This window comes from Primulina tabacum, chromosome 13, assembly GCF_025594145.1.
Source record: "Primulina tabacum isolate GXHZ01 chromosome 13, ASM2559414v2, whole genome shotgun sequence".
In the NCBI taxonomy this organism is placed as follows: Eukaryota; Viridiplantae; Streptophyta; class Magnoliopsida; order Lamiales; family Gesneriaceae; genus Primulina; species Primulina tabacum.
In genome coordinates, this window is record NC_134562.1 from 8,678,176 (window position 1) to 8,699,177 (window position 21,002).

Below are 21,002 nucleotides of genomic sequence, written 5' to 3' on the forward strand. Positions count from 1 at the left end.
GATGAAGCACGAAGATCCAGAGGCGCGCGCGGGGTCGCGTCACGTCACGCGCAACCGTGCGCGTAGACACGAGCCACCAGGCAGAAGCTCGCGTGCGGCCGCGCGACTTTACGCGCACCCGCGCGCGCTGAGCATCCAGAAAACTATAAATTGCGCATCCTAGGTCAGAAACGAGGGAAAGCTGCCGTGGGAGAATAGAACACGCACGAACTGCTACCTTGGGAAAGAAAAAATGCGAGAAACTGAAAGCACACACGAGACAAAGATTCGGGAAGCGAAGAGCAATCACAAATACAAAGAACGACGGATCTGGGGACAGAGACGACACTTCGGATTTGTTATCTTTTCCTTCGCTTCTTTATTTTATTGTGTAGTGATGTTTAAAACTATGAATATGTCTTGTCTTCGCTTGGATTCCATTATGAACTAAATTTTCATTCTAGAGGTTGACGTAGCTTTGTCTATACGATGATTTGACGTTGATATTTTGATGATTGAATTCCGTTTTTGTTTAATTGTGTTCTCTACATTTATTTCACTGCAATTTACTGGCCATAAATTGTGCGTTGTCTGATTAATTCTACAACTCGGGAGAGAGACGAGGATTATAGATCATTATAAACACATCGTTGAATGTTTATATCGTTCGGAAGGCGTACAACTTTAGCGAGGCTTAGGTAAGAACATTGTTTGCATTTATCAATTAAACTTAGATTTTTGTTAGGAATAATTGAATCGAAGTTTGATTGATACACGTAAGTGTTCTTAGCCATTAGATAATTGGAATTCATGAAGTTAAATACAACCAGAAGAATTATCGTAGAAACTTAGTGAAATCATTCCTCTAGATATTATCTCTCATAGTTATTTCTCCAGTCGGTGATCAAATTAATTCATTGTTTTCAATTAATTCGTTCAAACAAACCAATATGGTTATTGATTTTTCTAGATAAAGTCTTGACTATTTTAATTATAAGCATTGATATATATTTTATTTACAATCCTCGTGGGATCGACACTTGCACTCAAAAATACATTTTACTATAACTTGACGTCGTGCGCTTGCGAGCAATCAAGAAAACACACAACAAGTTTTTGTCGCCGTTGCCAGGGAGTGTCAAAATTTGAATTTATATCAATATTGTTACCAATTAGTCTATATTTTAATTTAAAGCTTTTTATTTTTTATTTATTGATTTTTTTTTTCATTTTTTTCATTTTTGACAGTGCATGCTAAGATCGCAAAACCCTGACGTGCTTAATTTTGATCCGGAGATCGAAAGAACTGCGAGAAGATTAAGAAAAGCACGAAGATAAGAGATACAAGTAATGGCTGAACACAGAGAGTATGACAGACACATCCCGCCAGAGGCTATACCTATCATAGATCACTTCCGACCAGTGATCAACAATCATTATTCTGGCATTGCCCGAGGGACCATCAACGCCAATAATTTCGAGCTGAAGCCCGCTCTGATCAATATGGTTCAGCAAAATCAGTTTGCTGGAACTGCCACTGCTGATCCTCACATTCATTTGAGGACTTTCTTGGAGATAACGGATACAGTAAAAATTAATAATGTTCCTGATGATATTATTAGACTGCGTTTGTTTCCGTTTTCTCTTAGGGATCAAGCAAGAGGATGGCTCCAATCGCTTCCCTTGGGAAGTATCACGACATGGCAGGAGCTGGCGACGAAATTTCTGGCAAAGTACTTTCCCCCTGCAAAGTCTGCGCAGTTGAAGATTGAGATTAGCACGTTCAGGCAGAGTGATTTTGAGCAATTGTATGAGGCATGGGAGAGATACAAGGAGCTGTTGAGGAAATTCCCAAACCATGGTTTTGAGGACTGGGTGCTAATTGAATTATTCTACAACGGTCTAAATGGGCAAACACGAGGAATAGTGGATGCAGCAGCTGGTGGCGCGATCTTTGCCAAATCTCCTGAGAAAGCCTATGACTTGCCTGAGCAGATGACTGTAAATAGCTACCAGTGGCCGACTGAGAGATCTGGAGTGAAGAGGGCAATTGGGGTTTATGATGTGGATCCGATTATGTCACTCACTGCCCAAGTGTCTGCACTGACCACACAACTAGCAGCTATGAACAAAGTGAGCACAGCAGAGACTGAGGGTCCATCGATTGTTGCTGAAGAACAATCTCTTCCTGAAGAAGCTCAGTATATCAACAACAGAAATTTTGGAGGATTCGACGGATATCGAGGTAACCCTCCCCCTAACACTTATCATCCTGGTTTGAGAAACGATGAAAATTTTTCATATGCGAATAATAAAAATGTGTTGAATCCTCCACCGGGGTTCAATACATCAAAGGGGGAAGGAAAGCCTTCATTTGAGGATTTTGTAGGAACGTTTGTTGCGGAATCTGAAAAAAGAATGGCAAGGACTGAGTCTCGTCTTGACAATATGGAGACTCACATGAGAAATACGGGTGCCACAATGAAGTCTCTGGAAACGCAAATTGGACAGTTGGCCAACGCTTTGAGAGATCAGAACAGGGGTCAATTTCTGAGTAACACGGAGGTTAACCCAAAAGAGCAGTGTAAGGCAGTCCCTTTAAGGAGTGGAAAGGAATTGGAGGTACAAAGTCCGAAGGAGAGAATGGACAAGGAGAAGACAGTTGAAGAAGAGCAAACTGAGGGATCCAAAGCTGAAGTTGAAGTTGAACAACCTCCAGTATTTAAGCCGACTCTTTCTTACCCTCAGAGATTCAAAAAGAAGAATTTGATCAGTTAGCAAAATTCTTAGAGATTTTTAAGAAGATACACATCAACATACCATTTGCTGATGCTTTGGAGCAAATGCCGAATTATGCAAAGTTTATTAAAGATGTGATGTCCAAGAAGAGGAAGCTGCAAGAGTTTGAGACTGTGAAACTGACTGAAGAATGTAGCGCCATACTGCAAAAGAAGCTACCACAAAAATTAAAAGATCCGGGGAGTTTCACTATTTCTTGCTTTATTGGTGGTTCTAAATGTAGTAAAGCTTTATGTGATTTGGGAGCAAGTATTAATTTGATGCCATTTTCTTTCTACAGGGAACTGGAGCTTGGAGAAGTTAAACCAACTACTATCACCTTACAACTTGCAGACAGAAGTCTCACGTATCCACGTGGGATAGTCGAGGATGTACTGGTAAAAGTAGATAAATTTATTTTTCCTGCTGATTTTGTGATTTTAGATATGGAGGAAGATCATGATGCTCCATTAATCTTTGGGAGACCGTTTCTGGCAACTGGAAGGGCATTGATAGATGTGCATAAGGGTGAACTAACCTTGAGAGTTGGTGGAGAAGCAGTCATTTTTAACATCTATCACGCCATGAAGGGATCGAATGAGGTAAGCACTTGTAAGAGTATTGACGTTATAGACTCATGTATGTCTCTTGAATGTGCAGGAACAAGGGATCCTTTGGAGAGCTGTTTGATAAGTGCTGCAGGAATTGTTGATGAAGACAATTGGGAAGTGAAAGAGCAGCTGGTGGCTCTTGAAGCACTGCAGAAAGAAAGGAGAAAAGATGCACCGCCTGAGGAGTTGAATGTAAATGAGAAAATTGAGGTAAAACCACCTTCTCCTGACTTGAAGGAACTGCCAAGCCACCTTTGTTATGCATTTTTAGGTGAAAAGTCTACATATCCGGTAATTATCTCTTCCTCTCTTACATGTGCTGAAAAAGATACATTATTGAGAGTGTTGAGGAAATATAAAAATGCACTAGGATGGTCGATTTCTGATATTAGGGGAATTAGCCCTACTATATGCATGCATACAATTTTGATGGAGGAGTCGTATACTCCTTATGTAGATCATCAGAGGAGGTTAAATCCAGCCATGAAGGAGGTAGTGAAAAATGAAGTGTTGAAACTGTTAAATGCTGATGTAATTTATGTTATTTCTGATCATAGTTGGGTGTCCCCTGTGCAAGTTGTACCAAAAAAGGGTGGAATAACTGTGGTTAGAAATGAAAATGATGAACTAATATCTACTCGTACCGTGACTGGATGGCGAGTATGTATTGATTATAGGAAATTGAACAATGCCACACGTAAAGATCATTTTCCATTACCTTTTATTGACCAAATGCTTGATAGACTTGCTGGCTATTGTCATTATTGCTTTTTAGATGGTTATTCAGGTTATAACCAAATTGCTATAGCGCTAGAAGATCAGGAGAAGACTACTTTCACGTGTCCCTATGGCACATTTACTTTTAGGAGAATGCCTTTTGGATTATGTAATGCGCCTACTACTTTTCAGAGGTGTATGATGGCCATATTCGCAGACATGGTGGAAGAAATCATGGAAGTCTTCATGGATGATTTCTCGGTATTTGGCTCTTCATTTGATCATTGTTTAGATAACTTATCCCTTGTTTTGCAGAGATGTCAAGAAAAGAACCTAGTTCTTAATTGGGAGAAATGCCATTTTATGGTCCAAGAGGGCATTGTTCTTGGACATAAAGTATCTTCTCGGGGATTAGAGGTAGATAGAGCCAAGGTGGTTGTCATCGAAAAACTTCCCCCACCAAAGAACATCAAATGAATAAGGAGCTTTCTAGGACATGCGGGGTCTTATCGTAGATTTATTAGAGATTTTTCTAAGATTACTAAACCTCTGTGTAACTTGCTTGAAAAAGAGTCAACTTTTATATTTGATGATGATTGTTTGCAGGCATTCGAGAAGATCAAAATGGCATTGGTGACTGCACCGATCATGATAGTGCCGGACTTGAAGGAGACCTTTGAGCTAATGTGTGATTCAAGTGATTATGCAGTGGGCGCTGTCTTAGGTCAAAGAAGGGAAAAGTTGTTTAGGGCAATTTACTACGCAAGCCGCACGATTGATGCTGCACAACAAAATTACACTACGACCGAGAAGGAGATGCTTGCAGTAGTATTTGCCTTCGACAAATTCAGACCTTATTTGATTGGCACAAAGGTAATCGTTTTCACTGACCATGCAGCTATTCGCTACCTATTTGCCAAGAAGGATGCAAAACCACGCTTGATAAGGTGGATTTTGCTATTACAATAATTTGACTTTGAGGTCAAGGATAAAATGGGTAGTGAAAATCAAGTGGCCGACCACTTGTCGAGACTTGAGCTGGAGGAGAAGAAAGAAGAGAGAGCCATAAAGGAAACATTTCCGGATGAACAACTTTTTGAGGTAAATTCCGTACTTCCTTGGTTTGCTGATATTGCTAATTTTTTGTCTTGCGGCACCCTCCCTGTAGATTTTTGAGCTATCATCAGAAGAAGAAGTTCGTCCATGATATCAAGTTCTATTATTGGGATGATCCATTTGTGTATAAGAGGTGTGCTGACCAAGTGATTAGGAGATGCGTGGAGGGTATCGAAGCACATCAAATTCTGGAGAAATGCCATTCTTCACCTTATGGTGGACATTTTGGAGCGTCACGAACAGCAGCTAAGGTATTGCAATCTGGTTTTTATTGGCCTAGTTTGTTTAAAGATAGCTATACCTTAGTAAAGTCATGTGATAGATGCCAGAGGTTAGGAAATATCTCTAGGCGTCACGAATTACCACTGGCAAATGTTTTGGAAGTGGAACTTTTTGACGTTTGGGGTATAGATTTCATGGGACCCTTTCCTTCTTCTTTTCGTAATTCTTATATTTTATTATCTGTGGATTATGTTTCAAAATGGGTGGAAGCAATCGCCACCAATACTAATGACGCTCGTGTTGTAGTTAAATTCGTGCATAAGAACATCTTCACAAGGTTTGAAACACCGAGAGCCATCATAAGTGACGAAGGTACGCATTTTTGCAATAGGATTTTCAACTCACTTCTGGCTAAATACAGTGTGAAGCACAAAGTGGCAATATCATATCATCCTTAGTCAAATGGACATGCTGAAATATCCAACCGGGAAATTAAACAAATTCTGGAAAAGACTGTAAACACCAACCGGAGGGATTGGGCCATTAAGTTGGATGATGCGTTATGGGCTTATCGGACTGCATTCAAGACGCCTATTGGGATGTCTCCCTATAGGCTAGTATTTGGGAAAGCATGCCACTTGCCGCTAGAATTAGAGCACCGAGTATTTTGGGCAGTAAAGAAGTTAAACTTTGATTTAAAAGCTTCTGGCGATGTCCGAAAACTGCAGTTAAATGAGATGGATGAATTTCGAAATTAAGCATATGAGAATGCCAAGATCTACAAAGAGCAAACCAAGAAGTGGCATGACAAGATCATTGTGCGAAGAACACTTGAACCGGGACAACAGGTGCTGCTTTATAATTCTCGTCTCAGACTATTTCCAGGAAAGCTAAAATCAAGGTGGTCAGGACCGTTTATAGTGTAAGCAGTACAACCATACGGAGCAATCGAACTCAAATGCAATGATGGAAGAACGTTTAAGGTGAATGGTCAGCGAGTGAAACACTATTTTGGAGACGAAGTGCGGAACATGGACAATATCTCACTGGCCGAATCTACTTGAGGCAGAACTGAGTCGGGATGGTGACGTTAAACCAAGCGCTTGTTGGGAGGCAACCCAACCAGTATCTTTTATTGCTTTCGTTTTCTTTATTTGCTTCTATTCTATTTTCAGTATTAATTTTGTCCTTAATTTTTTTTATATTTTTGAACTCTGCATATGACGATTAGATATTGACACGCGTTTTATTGTGCAAGTAAAAGTTGAACCTGGCGTCAATCGGAGTAAAAAAAAAAACAGCCGCCTCCCCCAACACAATTCTCTCCAAAATTCCTTCTCACTCCACCACAAACCCCAATCCCCAAAACAATCCATAACTCATTCATTCAAACTCCTCCACTACAACAAACACTCCTCCCTCAACAAACACTCACACCCACCACCAACAGCCACCGCCGCTGCTGCTCCACCCAGCCGCCGCCGCCGCCGCTACTACCGCCACCGACCAAGTGTCACCTTCAAGTAATTTTCTTCGCTCAAGCTTCCGTTTCCTTTTCTTTGTTATAGTTTGGGTTTATTTTCAGTATTCAAGCAATTGTTGGTGCACATTTGTTGATTGAGAGTTTGGGATAAACATTGAAAAATTATGCCGCCTAGAAAGAGATCGAAGGATGTGGCTTCCTCTTCTCGTTCCTACAATGCTAATAAATTTTGGAACGAGGAAGCATTCAGAGTTTACGAGAGTATCCTGTCTAGGTCAATTATCAAAGAAAGAGGGATAGATATGACCTAACTTAACTGTGATGTAATGGAGGAAGTTGTGCAAAGGGGGTGGGTAGATATAGCCTAGTCACCACCAGATGCAGTTATATCTATAGTCCGGAAATTTTATGCTAATCTGAGAATCAAACACGAGGACTATAGAGTTTTGGTGCGCGGGAAACTGGTCTCTTTTGATTCGGCATCCATCAATGATATCTATAATCTGCAGAGTTTTGAAAACGACGAGTATACTGCTTTTGTTAATGGCATTGTAGATTATGATTCGAGCCCCGAGTTCTGACACTCGTGCACGAGGTATGTGTTGTCGTGTTCTTTATTTCTATACATTGAGGACAATGCATACTTTAAGTTTGGGGGGGGGGGTTGAATTTGCTTGCACGTTAGAATTATTATTATTATTATTTAAATTGGTTTTTTTCTTTAGTTTTTATTTATTTTTTGCATGCTAGATTTGTTAGGAAGAGTCATGGATGAGTAAAATGTGTGGCCGATGATGAAAAATTGAATTGTGGTCCTGAAGTATATATGTGTTCATGATAACTTAGGAGTCACAATTATTTTGCATTGTCGTGTTTGTTGATACTATCATTGCTAGAGACAAGTTGCATGCCTGTGATGCTAAATAGATGGTGGAGATCTGATTCTTGGTAATTCTTGCATGACATTGATTGACACTTTTGCAAACATAGAAATGATCTAGCAATTTTTCACAATATCTTTGGGCCTATGTTCTTTGTTTACTATCAATTGTAGCCCTTTGAGCTTCGAGTTAATTGAGATGATTAAAATTTCTTTTGTACCTACCTCGTATATCATTTTTGGTTGAACAAATGCATGTGATTGGTTTATATGAGTTGACTAATGGATTGACGGAAATCTAGGACTTGTTTGAACACTTTTCGAGGCGAAATACGGATAATATGTGACATATGAATGATTTAGGCGATCTTTGGAGCCGTTTTGAGCCTTCGAGCCTACCAATGAACATGAAATATCCCTAGTGTCCCATTTTGAGCCTACTTAAAATCAAGTGGTGTATGTCAATGACATACAATTAGCCCCCACTTGTATCTATTCTACATCCCACAACGACTACCTAATGAAGCTTATACACTTATTGTCCTACCTAATTTTGAGAGAAATAAGTTCATGGGTGTTGTAATGATTCAAATACTCCTTGAAAAGAAGAAAAAAAGTTAAATGTGCTAAAAGGAGTTGAAAAGAAAAAAAAAGAAAAAAAATGAATCAAAAGTGATGAAAAAGAAAGGAAAATATGGGAGATGAAGGATATGATTGGGAAGAAAACAATAAAGTGATGGTGAATGAAATGAAGATGAGAATTATGAAAATTCAATTATTTCTCTCAGATCTTGATTTCCATACCTTTATTGTAGCCATGAGCCGTAGCCTAATGTTACAAGCCTACAAGAACTATTAATCTTGTCACATTTATCCAATATACTAGTGGAGAAAAGTTGTTCAAGTCAAGCCTGTGAGTACCTGAAAAATATTGTTATCAAGTATAGACTTTAATCACTTGCTTGCAAGCATCTCATTGTGTGATTTCATCTGTGGCGTACTTATGTTAACGATCTTTCGAGCCAAATAATCACCGATAAAGTCCTATGTGATCTGTGAATGCGAATTTTATTTTGATGAAGTGTGAGCGGCACTGAGCTGATGATTTCTTGAGTTTGTAAGACGAATGGATATGACAACTACATTTGAGCATTCGATTGGGTAAATGAAAATTGACATATCACACACGCACGTGACTCTTGGGAAATCGTGAATTACATGAAATTAGATACGTCGGAGGCCAATATCACTTTTTGCATATCCATGACTATAGTCGTTAGCGTTAATTTTTTTCTTGATTATTTGCTTTTATTTATTTTGCTCGGGACGAGCAAAAGTTCAAGTTTAGGGGGTTTGATAAATGCAAGATTTGCACTTAATTTATATTAAAATCCATTTTGAATTATGCTTGTTTCGAACATAATTATGCGTTTTTGGTTTGTTTTTGTTGTCATTTCAGGAATGGATGAAATAGTGGGCACGAAGCCAAGTAAATGTAAGAAAACAAGGCCGAGGGGCATGGCATTGGAGAGAAGTGCGTGCGCGGCCGCGCCACTTCACGCGCAGCCGCGCGCGCACAGATGAAGCACGAAGATCCAGAGGCGCGCGCGCGTTCGCGCCACTTCACACGCAACCGCGCGCGCAGACACGAGCCACCAGGCAGAAGTTCGCGCGCGGCCGCACGACTTCACGCGCACCCGCGCTCGCCGAGCGTCCAGAAAACTATAAATTTCGCATTCTAGGTCAGAAACGAGGGAGAGCCGCCGTGGGAGAATAGAACACGCACGAACTGCTATCTTGGGAAAGAAAAGACGCGAGAAACCGAAAGCACACACGAGACGAAGATTCGGGAAGCAAAGAACAATCACAAATACGAAAAACGATGGATCTGGGGACAGAGACGACACTTCGGATTTGTTATCTTTTTCTTCACTTCTTTATTTTATTGTGTAGTGATGTTTAAAATTATGAATATGTCTTGTCTTCGCTTGGATTCCGTGATGAACTAAATTTTCATTCTAGAGGTTGATGTAGCTTTGTCTATAAGATGATTTGACGTTGATATTTTGATGATTGAATTCCGTTTTTGTTTAATTGTGTTCTCTACATTTATTTCACTGCAATTTACTGGCCATAAATTATGTGTTGTCTGATTAATTCTACAACTCGGGAGAGAGACTAGGATTATAGATAATTAGAAACACATCGTTGAATGTTTATATCGTTCGGAAGGCGTATAACTTTAGCGAGGCTTAGGTAAGAACATTGTTTGCATTTATCAATTAAACTTAGATTTTTATTAGGAATAATTGAATTGAAGTTTGATTGATACAATTTATTTGTCACTTGGGAAAGGGGGAATAAAACACGTAAGTGTTCTTAGCCATTAAATAATAGGAATTCATGAAGTTAAATACAACCAGAAGAATTATCGTAGAAACTTAGTGAAATCATTCCTCTAGATATTCTCTCTCATAGTTATTTCTCCAGTCGATGATCAAATTAATTCATTGTTTTCAATTAATTCATTCAAACAAACCAATATGGTTATTGATTTTTCTAGATAAAGTCTTGACTATTTTAATTACAAGCATTGTTATATATTTTATTTACACTCCTCGTGGGATCGACACTTGCACTCAAAAATACATTTTACTATAACTTGACGTCGTGTGCTTGCGAGCAATCAAGAAAACACGCAACAGTCTCTCAACTCCAAGCCAATGAATACTCAGAGGTCGAGCACCCCCTTATGTTCTTGAGCTGGGAGAAGGCTCTCGATGATCTTCCTGAGGAGGGCGAGGTGGCCGAGGAGGCTGATGAAGGGGAGAATGCCGGGTTGATGTGGCATTAACTTTGTACTTCTTTATTTTTGTTTGTTGTTTTAATATTTGGGTTTGACCCTTTTAATGAAATGCTCTTTTCCTCCAACTAGCCTCTGTCTTTCCTTGCCATTAACATTTTCAGCAATCCGATCAAGACTTTTATTTGTATATGATGTTCATAAATTTTTATAAGTACCCAAACCATGGACTCAAGAAGGCCTTCTACTAGGAACACAATAGAAAATAATCGCAACCTATTGAAATTTTGGTAAGTGTTGAATCTTTTACCCGAACAAGACCTCTGCTCGGGGTGAAACTAAAAATAAGTAAAATGTGAAATTTTATAAAGTATTGAATTTTTCACCTAAGTAGGAACTCTGCTCAGGGTACAACTGAGAATAAGTAAAATGTAGTGAAATTTTACTAAGTATTGAATCTTTAACCCGAGCAGGACCACTTCTCGAGGCACAACTAAGAATAAGTAAAATGTAGTGAGATTTTATTTATTATTGAATCTTTCACTCGAGAAAAGGCGAGCAAGGCCTCTGTTGAGGATACAACTGAGAATAAGAAAATGTAGTGAAATTTAACTAAGTATTGAATCTTTCAGTCGAGAAGGACCTCTGCTCAAGGTATAACTGATAATAAGTAAAATGTAGCGAAATTTTACTAAGTATTGAATTTTTCACCCTAGTAGGAATTTTGCATGGGTACAATTAAGAATAAGTAAAATGTATCAAAATTTTATTAAGCATTGAACCCTTAACCCGAGCAGGACCTCTACCCGGGGTGTAAAAGAGAGCAAGTAAAATGTATCAAAATTATTGATCCTTTTACCCTAGCAGGACCTATGCTAGTGCTTTTCTGTTTAATAGTTTTCCGAGCCAATTGCGCATTGTAATGTGCTAAGCTATGCAAGACTTTTATACCGGCTAGGTTGTGCTGGACCTTTATACCAGCCTGGCTATGATAGACTTTTATATCGGTCATGATGCACTGGACTTTTAAACCGGCCAGGATGTGCTAGACTTTTATTGTAAGTACCGTACTTTAAAACTACTTAAAATTTGCGGAATATAAAAAAATTTTCTAAAATAAGTAATAATCTCTCAAAAATTCAATATAAATAAAATGCTTGATTAAATATTTGGAATGTAATCTAGTACAAACTATTTTCGTGACATCAATGTCACAATCAAAACGAGTTTGCAAAAAGTACTTGTTTAAACAACATAAAGTGGTTTCATTAAAATCAGAGTAAATGAGTTTAACATGCATAAAAAATTCTTGAAACTTAAGTGGTCCTCGGGTTAGGCCTCCGCACAGTCCGAGCCAACTCAATGGTCCCTGCCTCTCGCCTCCTCATACTCGTCCTCACCTGCATCGATCAAGTCTAGTGAGTCTAAATACTCAGCATGTAAAAACTGAGAATTGCAAGTAATACATAATAAAACCACATGTATTTTAAAGTAGCACATACATACTTAAACTCCGAACATAATTACATAAACATAGACGTGCCATCATTTCATAAATTTTTCATAAACGTGCTTGCATCATGCATACTTAAACATGCATAATCATCATCATTTTGCGTAGAGATGTTTTTCAAAGCAAGTGACCCATAACATAATGCGCCTGATCAGACTAAACAATAGTACTGGGCTGACAGGGATCATCACAGCCTTTTGATCGAACGTCCACTCCCACATACATAAGATCTCCGGTCATGCTTTACCGGGTGGATTGGTCTCTGGTCATTCTTTACCGTTTCCAAATCCTGATCAAAACCCGACCATGCTTTACCGGGGTGGAGAGGTCCACGGACATGTTCTCCGGCTTCCAAACTCGTAACATAATTGGTCACAAGACAATTCGCATACTTCAAAAACATTAAACATTTTCCTTTTTGCACGTCGAACATACTCACATAGCGTTGAGGGCTTCATTGGATCTCGCTTAGGCTACTGCTGCACATACATACTAATACATTATTCATGCAACTTAAATTCCATAACTTAACCGTACCAATCGTACCTGCTACCGAAGTAATTAAATAACTTATGACTTCCTAGACCACTCAGGACTTGACCATGTTTAATCATCATACTAGACCATGACATCGAACCCCGAAACAATCCAGATATGGAGTATGAACATTTCCCAAGCAAAGGAAAACACGGACCTCGCTTAAACCATAATTCAACGTTTCCTATTCAAACTTCATAACGGCTACTCTAACCCTCACCAAGCTTTATCATAACGACGTATTAATACCCAAACGAGGCAATAACACTTAAACCTAAAGCTCCTCAATCCCTCAACCAGCGCCTAGGCGCCTGAAGTGCAGCACTGTAGCGCTGGTTAAGCGCTTAGGCGCCGCATCCCAGTGCCGTGATGCTACCCTGCACGGAGCTCAAGCGCTGCAGTGCACCAAATACAGCACAGCGGCGCTAACCCTACGCGAACCAAACCCAAAGAAGTCATCTTCTACCCATACACTTCCCTACGACTTCTATTGTAACCAAACCCTTGCTGACCTGAAACAAAACACCAAATAGTGCCTGATCACATCATACGACATACTTAAATGCAGCAGTGATCACTCGACAGTTCTCAACGAAGCCTGCAACCAATAAACCTCAAGAAAACATGAAGAACGCATTTTGATAGAATCACAGTTTGAGCAGTCACACAAAAATGATCATAACTCACTCGTCTCTTGTCCAAAAATTACGAATTTACTATCAAATCGAAGATATCAAAAAGTACTACATTTTATATGTTGAAAGTTTTTCCAGAAAACTGATCTAAAATTCTCAGGATTCGAAATGACAGAAGATTCGATTTTTGAGATATAAAAACTGTTTCAAAATCGATCCAAGCATTTTCGCTCAAACTTTGCATAACATATACAGATTTTTGCACACAATATGAATCAAAATATTTACTATGACAAGATCGATGCGAAAAATGAAAGATTATACATGCCTTGACGATTTAAACTCACGAAACGACTAATAACAAAGCGAGGAGATTTGAAAACCGATCCAGGAAGACTTGTGGAACGATTCTTGTTGCTAAATAAACGTGAGTTTGCTAAAAGAAATCGAAGGAGAAAGGGTGGCGGCTGGAGAACTCTAAGAACCCTAGTTCTATAAAAAAAAAAAGATAGAAATACCAAGTGTGTGTGTGAGTGTGTGCCGATGGGGGTGTGTGTGTGGCGTGAGAGTGTGTGTGTGGTAATTAGGGAGTTAATTAGGGGGTTAATTAGATTAATAAAAATACTAATAACCAATTAACATGTTAAATAAAATATTAACCAACCACTAACTTACTAGAACCCGTAATTTTAAATAAAATGCACAAGTGTCAAATTTTCAAGATTTAAAATCCCCAACTAATCAAATTATTATTTTTGAAAAGCTTAAAAGCTTAAAATCACCTAATAAATTAAATTAGGTTTAAAATTCTTAAAATTTCATAAATCATCTAAAATACCAATTTTCTTGATTGAAATAAAATACCACATTATTCTTAAATGTCCTAAATCGTCACCGGTCTCTTTTCCCGATCCCGTATTGAATATTCGCTTGAAACTTAAAACTTAAGAAAACGATTTAACGTTCATCAAATAAACATGTAATAATTTAAAATAATGCAAATCATAAATCATGCATCGTTAAAATCATTTTAAAATTAAATAAATAATTTAGCAATTCAACAAATGCATGGGTTTACGTGTACTGATTTTGGGCTCTACAATTCCTCCCCCATTAAATAAATTTCTTACTCGAAATTAATCTTACTAAATAACTCTGGGTAGTGATTTCTCATATCTGCTTCGGCCTTTTAAGTGGCCTCCTTCACCGCAATATTCAGCCACTGGACTTTGACTAACTTGGTCACTTTGTTCCGAAGTCTCCACTCTTGTCTGTATAGAATTCGGACAGGTCTTTCTTCATATGACAGATCCGGAGCAAGCTGCAATGGCTCATAACTCAAAAAATGCGAAGGATTTGTCATATACTTCCTCAGCATCGAAACGTGGAACACACTGTATACTCCAGCCAGATTCGGTGGTTGAGCTACACGATAAGCAAATGTCCCAACTCTGTCAAGAATTTCGAATGGCCCAATGAATCTTGGACTCGGCTTGCCTCTCTTCCCAAACCTCATAACACCCTTCGTAGGTGCTATCTTCACAAACACGTGATCTCCATCACTTCTTCTCTTGTCAGCATAACTCTTTTGGCGACTCTAGATGGTCTTCATCCTGTCTCGGATCTTGACCACCACGTCTGCAGTCTGCTGAACAATCTCTGGGCCAATTTCTGATCTTTCAATGACTTCATCCCAATGAATCGGCGATCTGCAATTCTTTCCATACAGTGCTTCGTGGGGAGTCATACCTATAGATGATTGAAAACTATTGTTGTAAGTAAACTCCACTAGGGGTAGTATCAATTCCCAATTCCCATGGAAATCGCTCACACATGCTCGCACCAAATCTTCCAATATCTGAATCACTCGCTCAGACTGGCCATCTGTCTGAGGGTTGAATGCCGTACTGAATAGCAACTTCATCCCCATAGCTGCATGTAAACTCTTCCAAAAGGACGATGTGAATTTCGGGTCCCTGTCAGACACAATAGAAACTGGGATCCCGTGCAATGGGACTATCTCCAGGATATAGAGCTCTGCATACTGAGTCATGGAGAAAATCGTCTTCACCGGTAAGAAGTCTGCCGATTTAGTAAGTCAATCCACTATAACACAAATGACATTAGATCCTCTAACTGATCTCAGCAAACCAACAACAAAATACATGGTGATATTCTCCCATTTCCACTCGGGAATAGGGAGCGGCTTAAGCATCCCTGCTGGCCTCTGATGCACTGCTTTAACTTGCTGACAAGTGAGACATTCAGATACAAATCGGCGAATGTCCCGCTTCATCCCTGCCCACCAATACAGCATCTGTAAGTCCTTGTACATCTTGGTACCTCCTGGATGGATGGAATACAGAGATGTATGTGCCTCTGTCAAAATATCATCTCTGATCGAATCAACACTAGAAACCCACATCCTTCCTCTGTACCTCACAATACCATCGGACACTGCCTAGAGTACATTGCCCTTGTCTCCATCCTCCAGTCTCCATTTCTGTAACTGTTCATCTGAAGGCTGACCTCTATGGATTCGATCTTGAAAAGAAGAATGGACTGTCAGATTAGACAACTTGCGAGCTCTGCCCTTAAGATAAACTTCTAGGCCAAACCTCTGAATATCTGACTGAAGAGATCTCTGCGCTGACAGCTGTGCTACGACTGCTACTTTCCTGCTCAAAGCATCTGCCACAACATTAGCTTTCCATGGATGTTAGCTAATTTCATAATCTGAGTCTTTTACTAACTCCAACTACCATCCATGTCTCATGTTGAGCTCTTCTTGTGATCAGTGAATATCTGTTATTTCTCGTTGTACAAATAATGTCTCCATATCTTCAACGCAAAGACAACGGGAGCTAACTCGAGATCATGAGTCGGGTAATTCTTCTCATGCACTTTCAACTGTCTGGATGCATATGCTATAACCCGACCATATTTCATTAATACTGCGCCTAAACCGAGCTTAGAAGCATCGGTGTATAACACAAAATTTCCTTGCCCTAATGGCATGACTAAAACTCGCGCTGTGATAAGAGCTTGCTTCAAAGTATCGAAGCTCTTCTGACATTCTTCACTCCATACAAATTTAGCATTTTTCTTAGTCAATGAAGTCAGTCCAAATGGAATCACTAAGAACTCGTAGTGCCCATATCTAGTTCTGAAGGCTGTCATATGAACATCTGCATTCTTTACCTTCAGTTGATGATACCCAGAACGTAGATCTATCTTAGAGAACACTGTAGCTCTGTGCAATTGATCGAATAAGTCCTCGATCCTTAGTAATGGGTATTTGTTCTTGATTGTTGCCTTGTTCAATTCTCGGTAATCGATACAAAACCTCATGCTTCCATCTTTCTTCTTTACGAATAGCACTGGTGCACCCCATGGAGAGAAACTATGGCGGATGAATTCTTCGTCTAGAAGCTCCTAAATTTGCTGTTTGAGCTCTAACATCTCTGCTGGAGCCAAACGGTACGGTGCCTTAGAGATTGGCACAGTGCTTGACACAAGGTCAATGGCGAGTTCCACCTCTCTCTCTGGTTGAAGGCTTGTGACGTCATTTGGGAAAACATCAAGAAAATCTCTGACAACTCGTACATCAGATATCGACGGGGTGGGTGCATCAGGTGTTGAAATATTACTGGCCAAGAATGCCTGAACCCCTTATGTATAAGTCTCCGTGCCTACATACAAGAGATCATGTGAGGGAAACTTCGCCACCTATCTGGCTCAAAAAGAAATTGCTCCATGCCCAACGACCTTACCAACATTGATCTTCTCTGAAAGTGAATTAGAACTCTGTTCTTCATCAGCCAGTCCATCCCCAAGATAACATCAAACTCTGACATTGACAACACAATCAGATCGACGTAAACCAAGTGGCCCTATAGTTCAAGATCGATATCTCTGACCACGCTAGTAGCTGATAACTCCTCTCCTGATGAGACTGTCATGGAGTAGCTCACATCGATTCCAATGGGCTTGACGCCCAAATAATTAGTGAACGTCTCTGAGATAAAAGAGTGAGTGGCCCCGGAACCTAACAAGGCCTTCGTGGCTGCTCTCTTTATGAAGATATTTCCTGAGGGACATTAGCACAACACATAAAATTATACCCCAAAATAATAATCTTAACCTCATGCATAGTTGGAAATATCTATCCAAAGACTCCAAAATACGAAAACAACGTACTATTATTCCAAGTAAAATTCGAAGCATGGATGGCAAAAATATTACGGTGTTGAATTAAATAGGTTACAAGTCAGTAGAGTCGTGTCTGGGTTCGCCTCTCCTGCGAGCATGGCGAACAATCTCCCCTGGTTCGGCTGCCTCCACTGTGGGCAGTCCTTCAGCATGTGTTCACTTGCTCCACACTTGAAGCATTTGCCCGAACCTCATAAACACTGTCCCACATGATGACAGTTGCATTTTGGGCACGCTTGATACTCACCAGGCTTATGAGGAGCCTTATTTTGCTGAATAGGACATTTGCCTTTCGGCGGTCCTTGAAACAGCCTTTTTCCCTGGTGTTCCTGAAAAGGCCTCTTAAACTTCTGATGCTATGAGTGTTGCTGCTGGGGTGCCTGATAGGGCCTCTTGCCCTGCCTGTCATTCTCGATATATTTTTGGTCCTGTTAAGCCACCAAGGCTCTAGATACAGCAACAACATAGGTAGTAGGACCAGCCAGTCGAACATCTCGGCGCAAGATCGGCCGTAAACCATCAAGGAACTGCCTCAACTTTTCTCTGGCATCATTAGTTATCAAGGGCACAAAGTGACACCCCTGCTCGAACTTCCTCACAAACTCCGTCACGCTGCAGTCTCCATGTCTCAAAGTCATGAACTCCCTAGTCAATCGGGAGCGAATCTCCTCAGTAAAGTACTTGGAGTAAAACACCTCCTTGAAACCCTCCCAAGTAAGGGTCTGCAAATTCACTGCCACAGATGCACTCTCCCACCACTTTCAAGCATCTCCTGATAACAAGTAAGTAGAACACCTGATCCTATCTGCATCCTGCAGCTCCATAAAAGTGAATATCACCTCGATGGACTTAATTCATCCCTCAGCTATCATCGGGTCAGTAGTCCCCGAGAACTCCTTTGGATCCATCCTCCTGAATCTATCATACACCGCCTTTGGCCCGGGCCTCGCTCCCGTATCTATTCCAGCATTGTTTCCCACAAACTGTACGAAGAACTATGTCATCCCTGCAAGCATCTGTGGCTACATATCTGGCGGTGAACGAGGAGGAGTGGCCCTCTCCCCATCCTGAGCCTCTCTATCCTCTTCACCTGCTCCATGTGCAATCATACGTCTAGGAGGCATACTGTTCCAATATTTACCCAACACGTAAACCAACATGCAAGAACATAATATCCATATCATAAGATGAACGTAAATCGAACTTAAACATGTACATGCTGAAATCATGACCTTGATGCTTACTACATGAAAGAATTTTAAAACTTTAAAACTTATAACTTGAGGCGTGACTTCGTGAGCTTCTTGCAACCGGCAGTAGGCATAACCCTTTACAAACCCTGCTCTGATACCAACTGTAACGTACTGTACTTTAAAACTACTTAAAATTTGCGGAATATAAAAAAAATTTCTTAAATAAGTAATAATCCCTCAAAAATGCAATATAAATAAAATGCTTGACTAAATATTTGGAATGTAATCGAGCACAAACTATTTCCGTGACATCAATATCACAATCAAAACGAGTTTGCAAGTACTTGTTTAAACAACATAAAGTGGCTTCATTAAAATCAGAGTAAATGAGTTTAACATGCATAAAAAATTCTTGAAACTTAAGAGGTCCTCGGGTTAGGCCTCCGCACAGTCCGAGCCAACTCACTGGTCCCTGCCTCTCGCCTCCTCATACTCATCCTCACCTGCATCGATCAAGTATAGTGAGTCTAAAGACTCAGCATGTAAAAACTGAGAATAGCAAGTAATAAATAATAAAACCACATGCCTTTAAAGTAGCACATACATACTTAAACTCCGAACATAATTACATAAACATAGATGTGCCATCATTTCATAAACTTTTTCATAAACGTGCTTGCATCATACATACTTAAACATGCATAATCATCATCATTTTGAGTAGAGATATGTTTCAAAGCAAGTGACCAACAACATAATGTGCCTGATCAGACTAAACCATAGTACTGGGCTGGCAGGGATCATCACAGCCTTTCGACCGAACGTCTAACCCCACATACGTAAGATCCCCGATAATGCTTTACCGGGTGGATTGGTCTCTGGTGATGCTTTACCGCTTCCCAATCCTGATCAATACCCGGTCATTCTTTACCAGGGTGGAGAGGTCTCCAGACACGTTCTCAGGCTTCCAAACCCCCTAACATAATTGGTCACAAGACGATTCGCATACCTAAAAAACATGAAACATTTTCATTTTTGCACGTCGAACATACTTACATAGCGTTGAGGGCTTCATTGGATCTCGCTTGGGCTACAGCTGCACATACATACTAATACATTATTCATCCAACTTGAATTCCATAACTTAACCGTACCAATCGTACCTACTACCGAAGTAATTAAATAACTTATGACTTCCTAGACCACTCGGGACTTGACCATGTTTAATCATCATACTAGAACATGACATCGAGCCCCGAAAAAATCCTGATATGGAGTATGAACATTTCCAAAGCAATGGAAGAAACAGACCTCGCTTAAACCATAATTCAATGTTTCCTATTAAAACTTCGTAACGGCTAATCTAACCCTCACAAAGTTTGACCATAACAACGTATTAATACCCAAACGAGGCAATAGCACTTAAACCTAAAGCTCCTCAATCCCTGAACCAGCGCCTAAGTGCCTGAAGTGCAGCGCTGGTTAAGGGCCTAGTCGCCGCATCCTAGCGCCGCAGCGCTACCCTGCACGAAGCTCAAGCGCTGCAGCGCTGCGGCGCTAACCCTGCGGGAACCAAACCCAAAGAAGTCATCTTCTACCCATTCGCTTCCCTACGACTTCTATTGTAACAAAACCCTTACCGATCCGAAAGAAAACACCAAATAGTGTCTGATCACATCACACGACATACCTAAACACAGCAGTGATCACCCGGCGGTTCCAACGAATCCTGCAACCAATAAACCTCAAGAAAACATGAAGAACACATTTTGATAGCATCACAGTTTGAGAAGTCACACGAAAATGATCATAACTCACTCGTCTCTTGTCCGAAAATTACGAACTTACTATCAAATTGAAGATACCAAAAGTAATAGGTTTTTTATGTTGAAAGGCTTTCCAGAAAAATCGATCTAAAATTCGCAGGATTCGAAATGACAGCAGATTCGATTTTTGAGATCTAAAAATAGTTTCAAAATCGATCCAAGCATTTTCGCTCAAACTTTGCATAATATATACGGAGTTTTGCACATAATATGAATCAAAATATTTACTATGACAAGATCGATGCGAAAAATGAAAGATTATACATGCCTTGACGATTTAAACTCACGAAACGACGAATAACGAAGCGAGGAGATGCGAGAACCGATCCTGGACGACTTGTGGCACGATTCTTGTTGCTAAATAAACGTGAGTTTGCTGAAAGAAATCGAAGGGGAAAGGGTGGCTGCTGGAGATCTCTAAGAACCTTAGTTCTATCAAAAAAGTGTGTGTCGATGGGTGTGTGTGTGGCGTGAGAGAGTGTGTGTGTGTGGTAATT

General features: G+C 40.0%; 1 protein-coding gene across 1 annotated transcript; it reads left to right on the forward strand.

Moving 5' to 3' along the window:
* Positions 1-2,822: 2,822 nt before the first annotated feature.
* On the forward strand, positions 2,823-6,181 carry LOC142521837 (uncharacterized). The gene is made up of 6 exons (XM_075625012.1): positions 2,823-3,659; positions 3,804-3,974; positions 4,144-4,155; positions 4,692-4,910; positions 5,073-5,186; positions 5,882-6,181. Exons 1-6 carry the CDS (start codon positions 2,823-2,825, stop codon positions 6,179-6,181), a joined length of 1,653 nt encoding a protein of 550 aa, XP_075481127.1.
* The last annotated feature ends 14,821 nt before the right edge of the window (positions 6,182-21,002 follow it).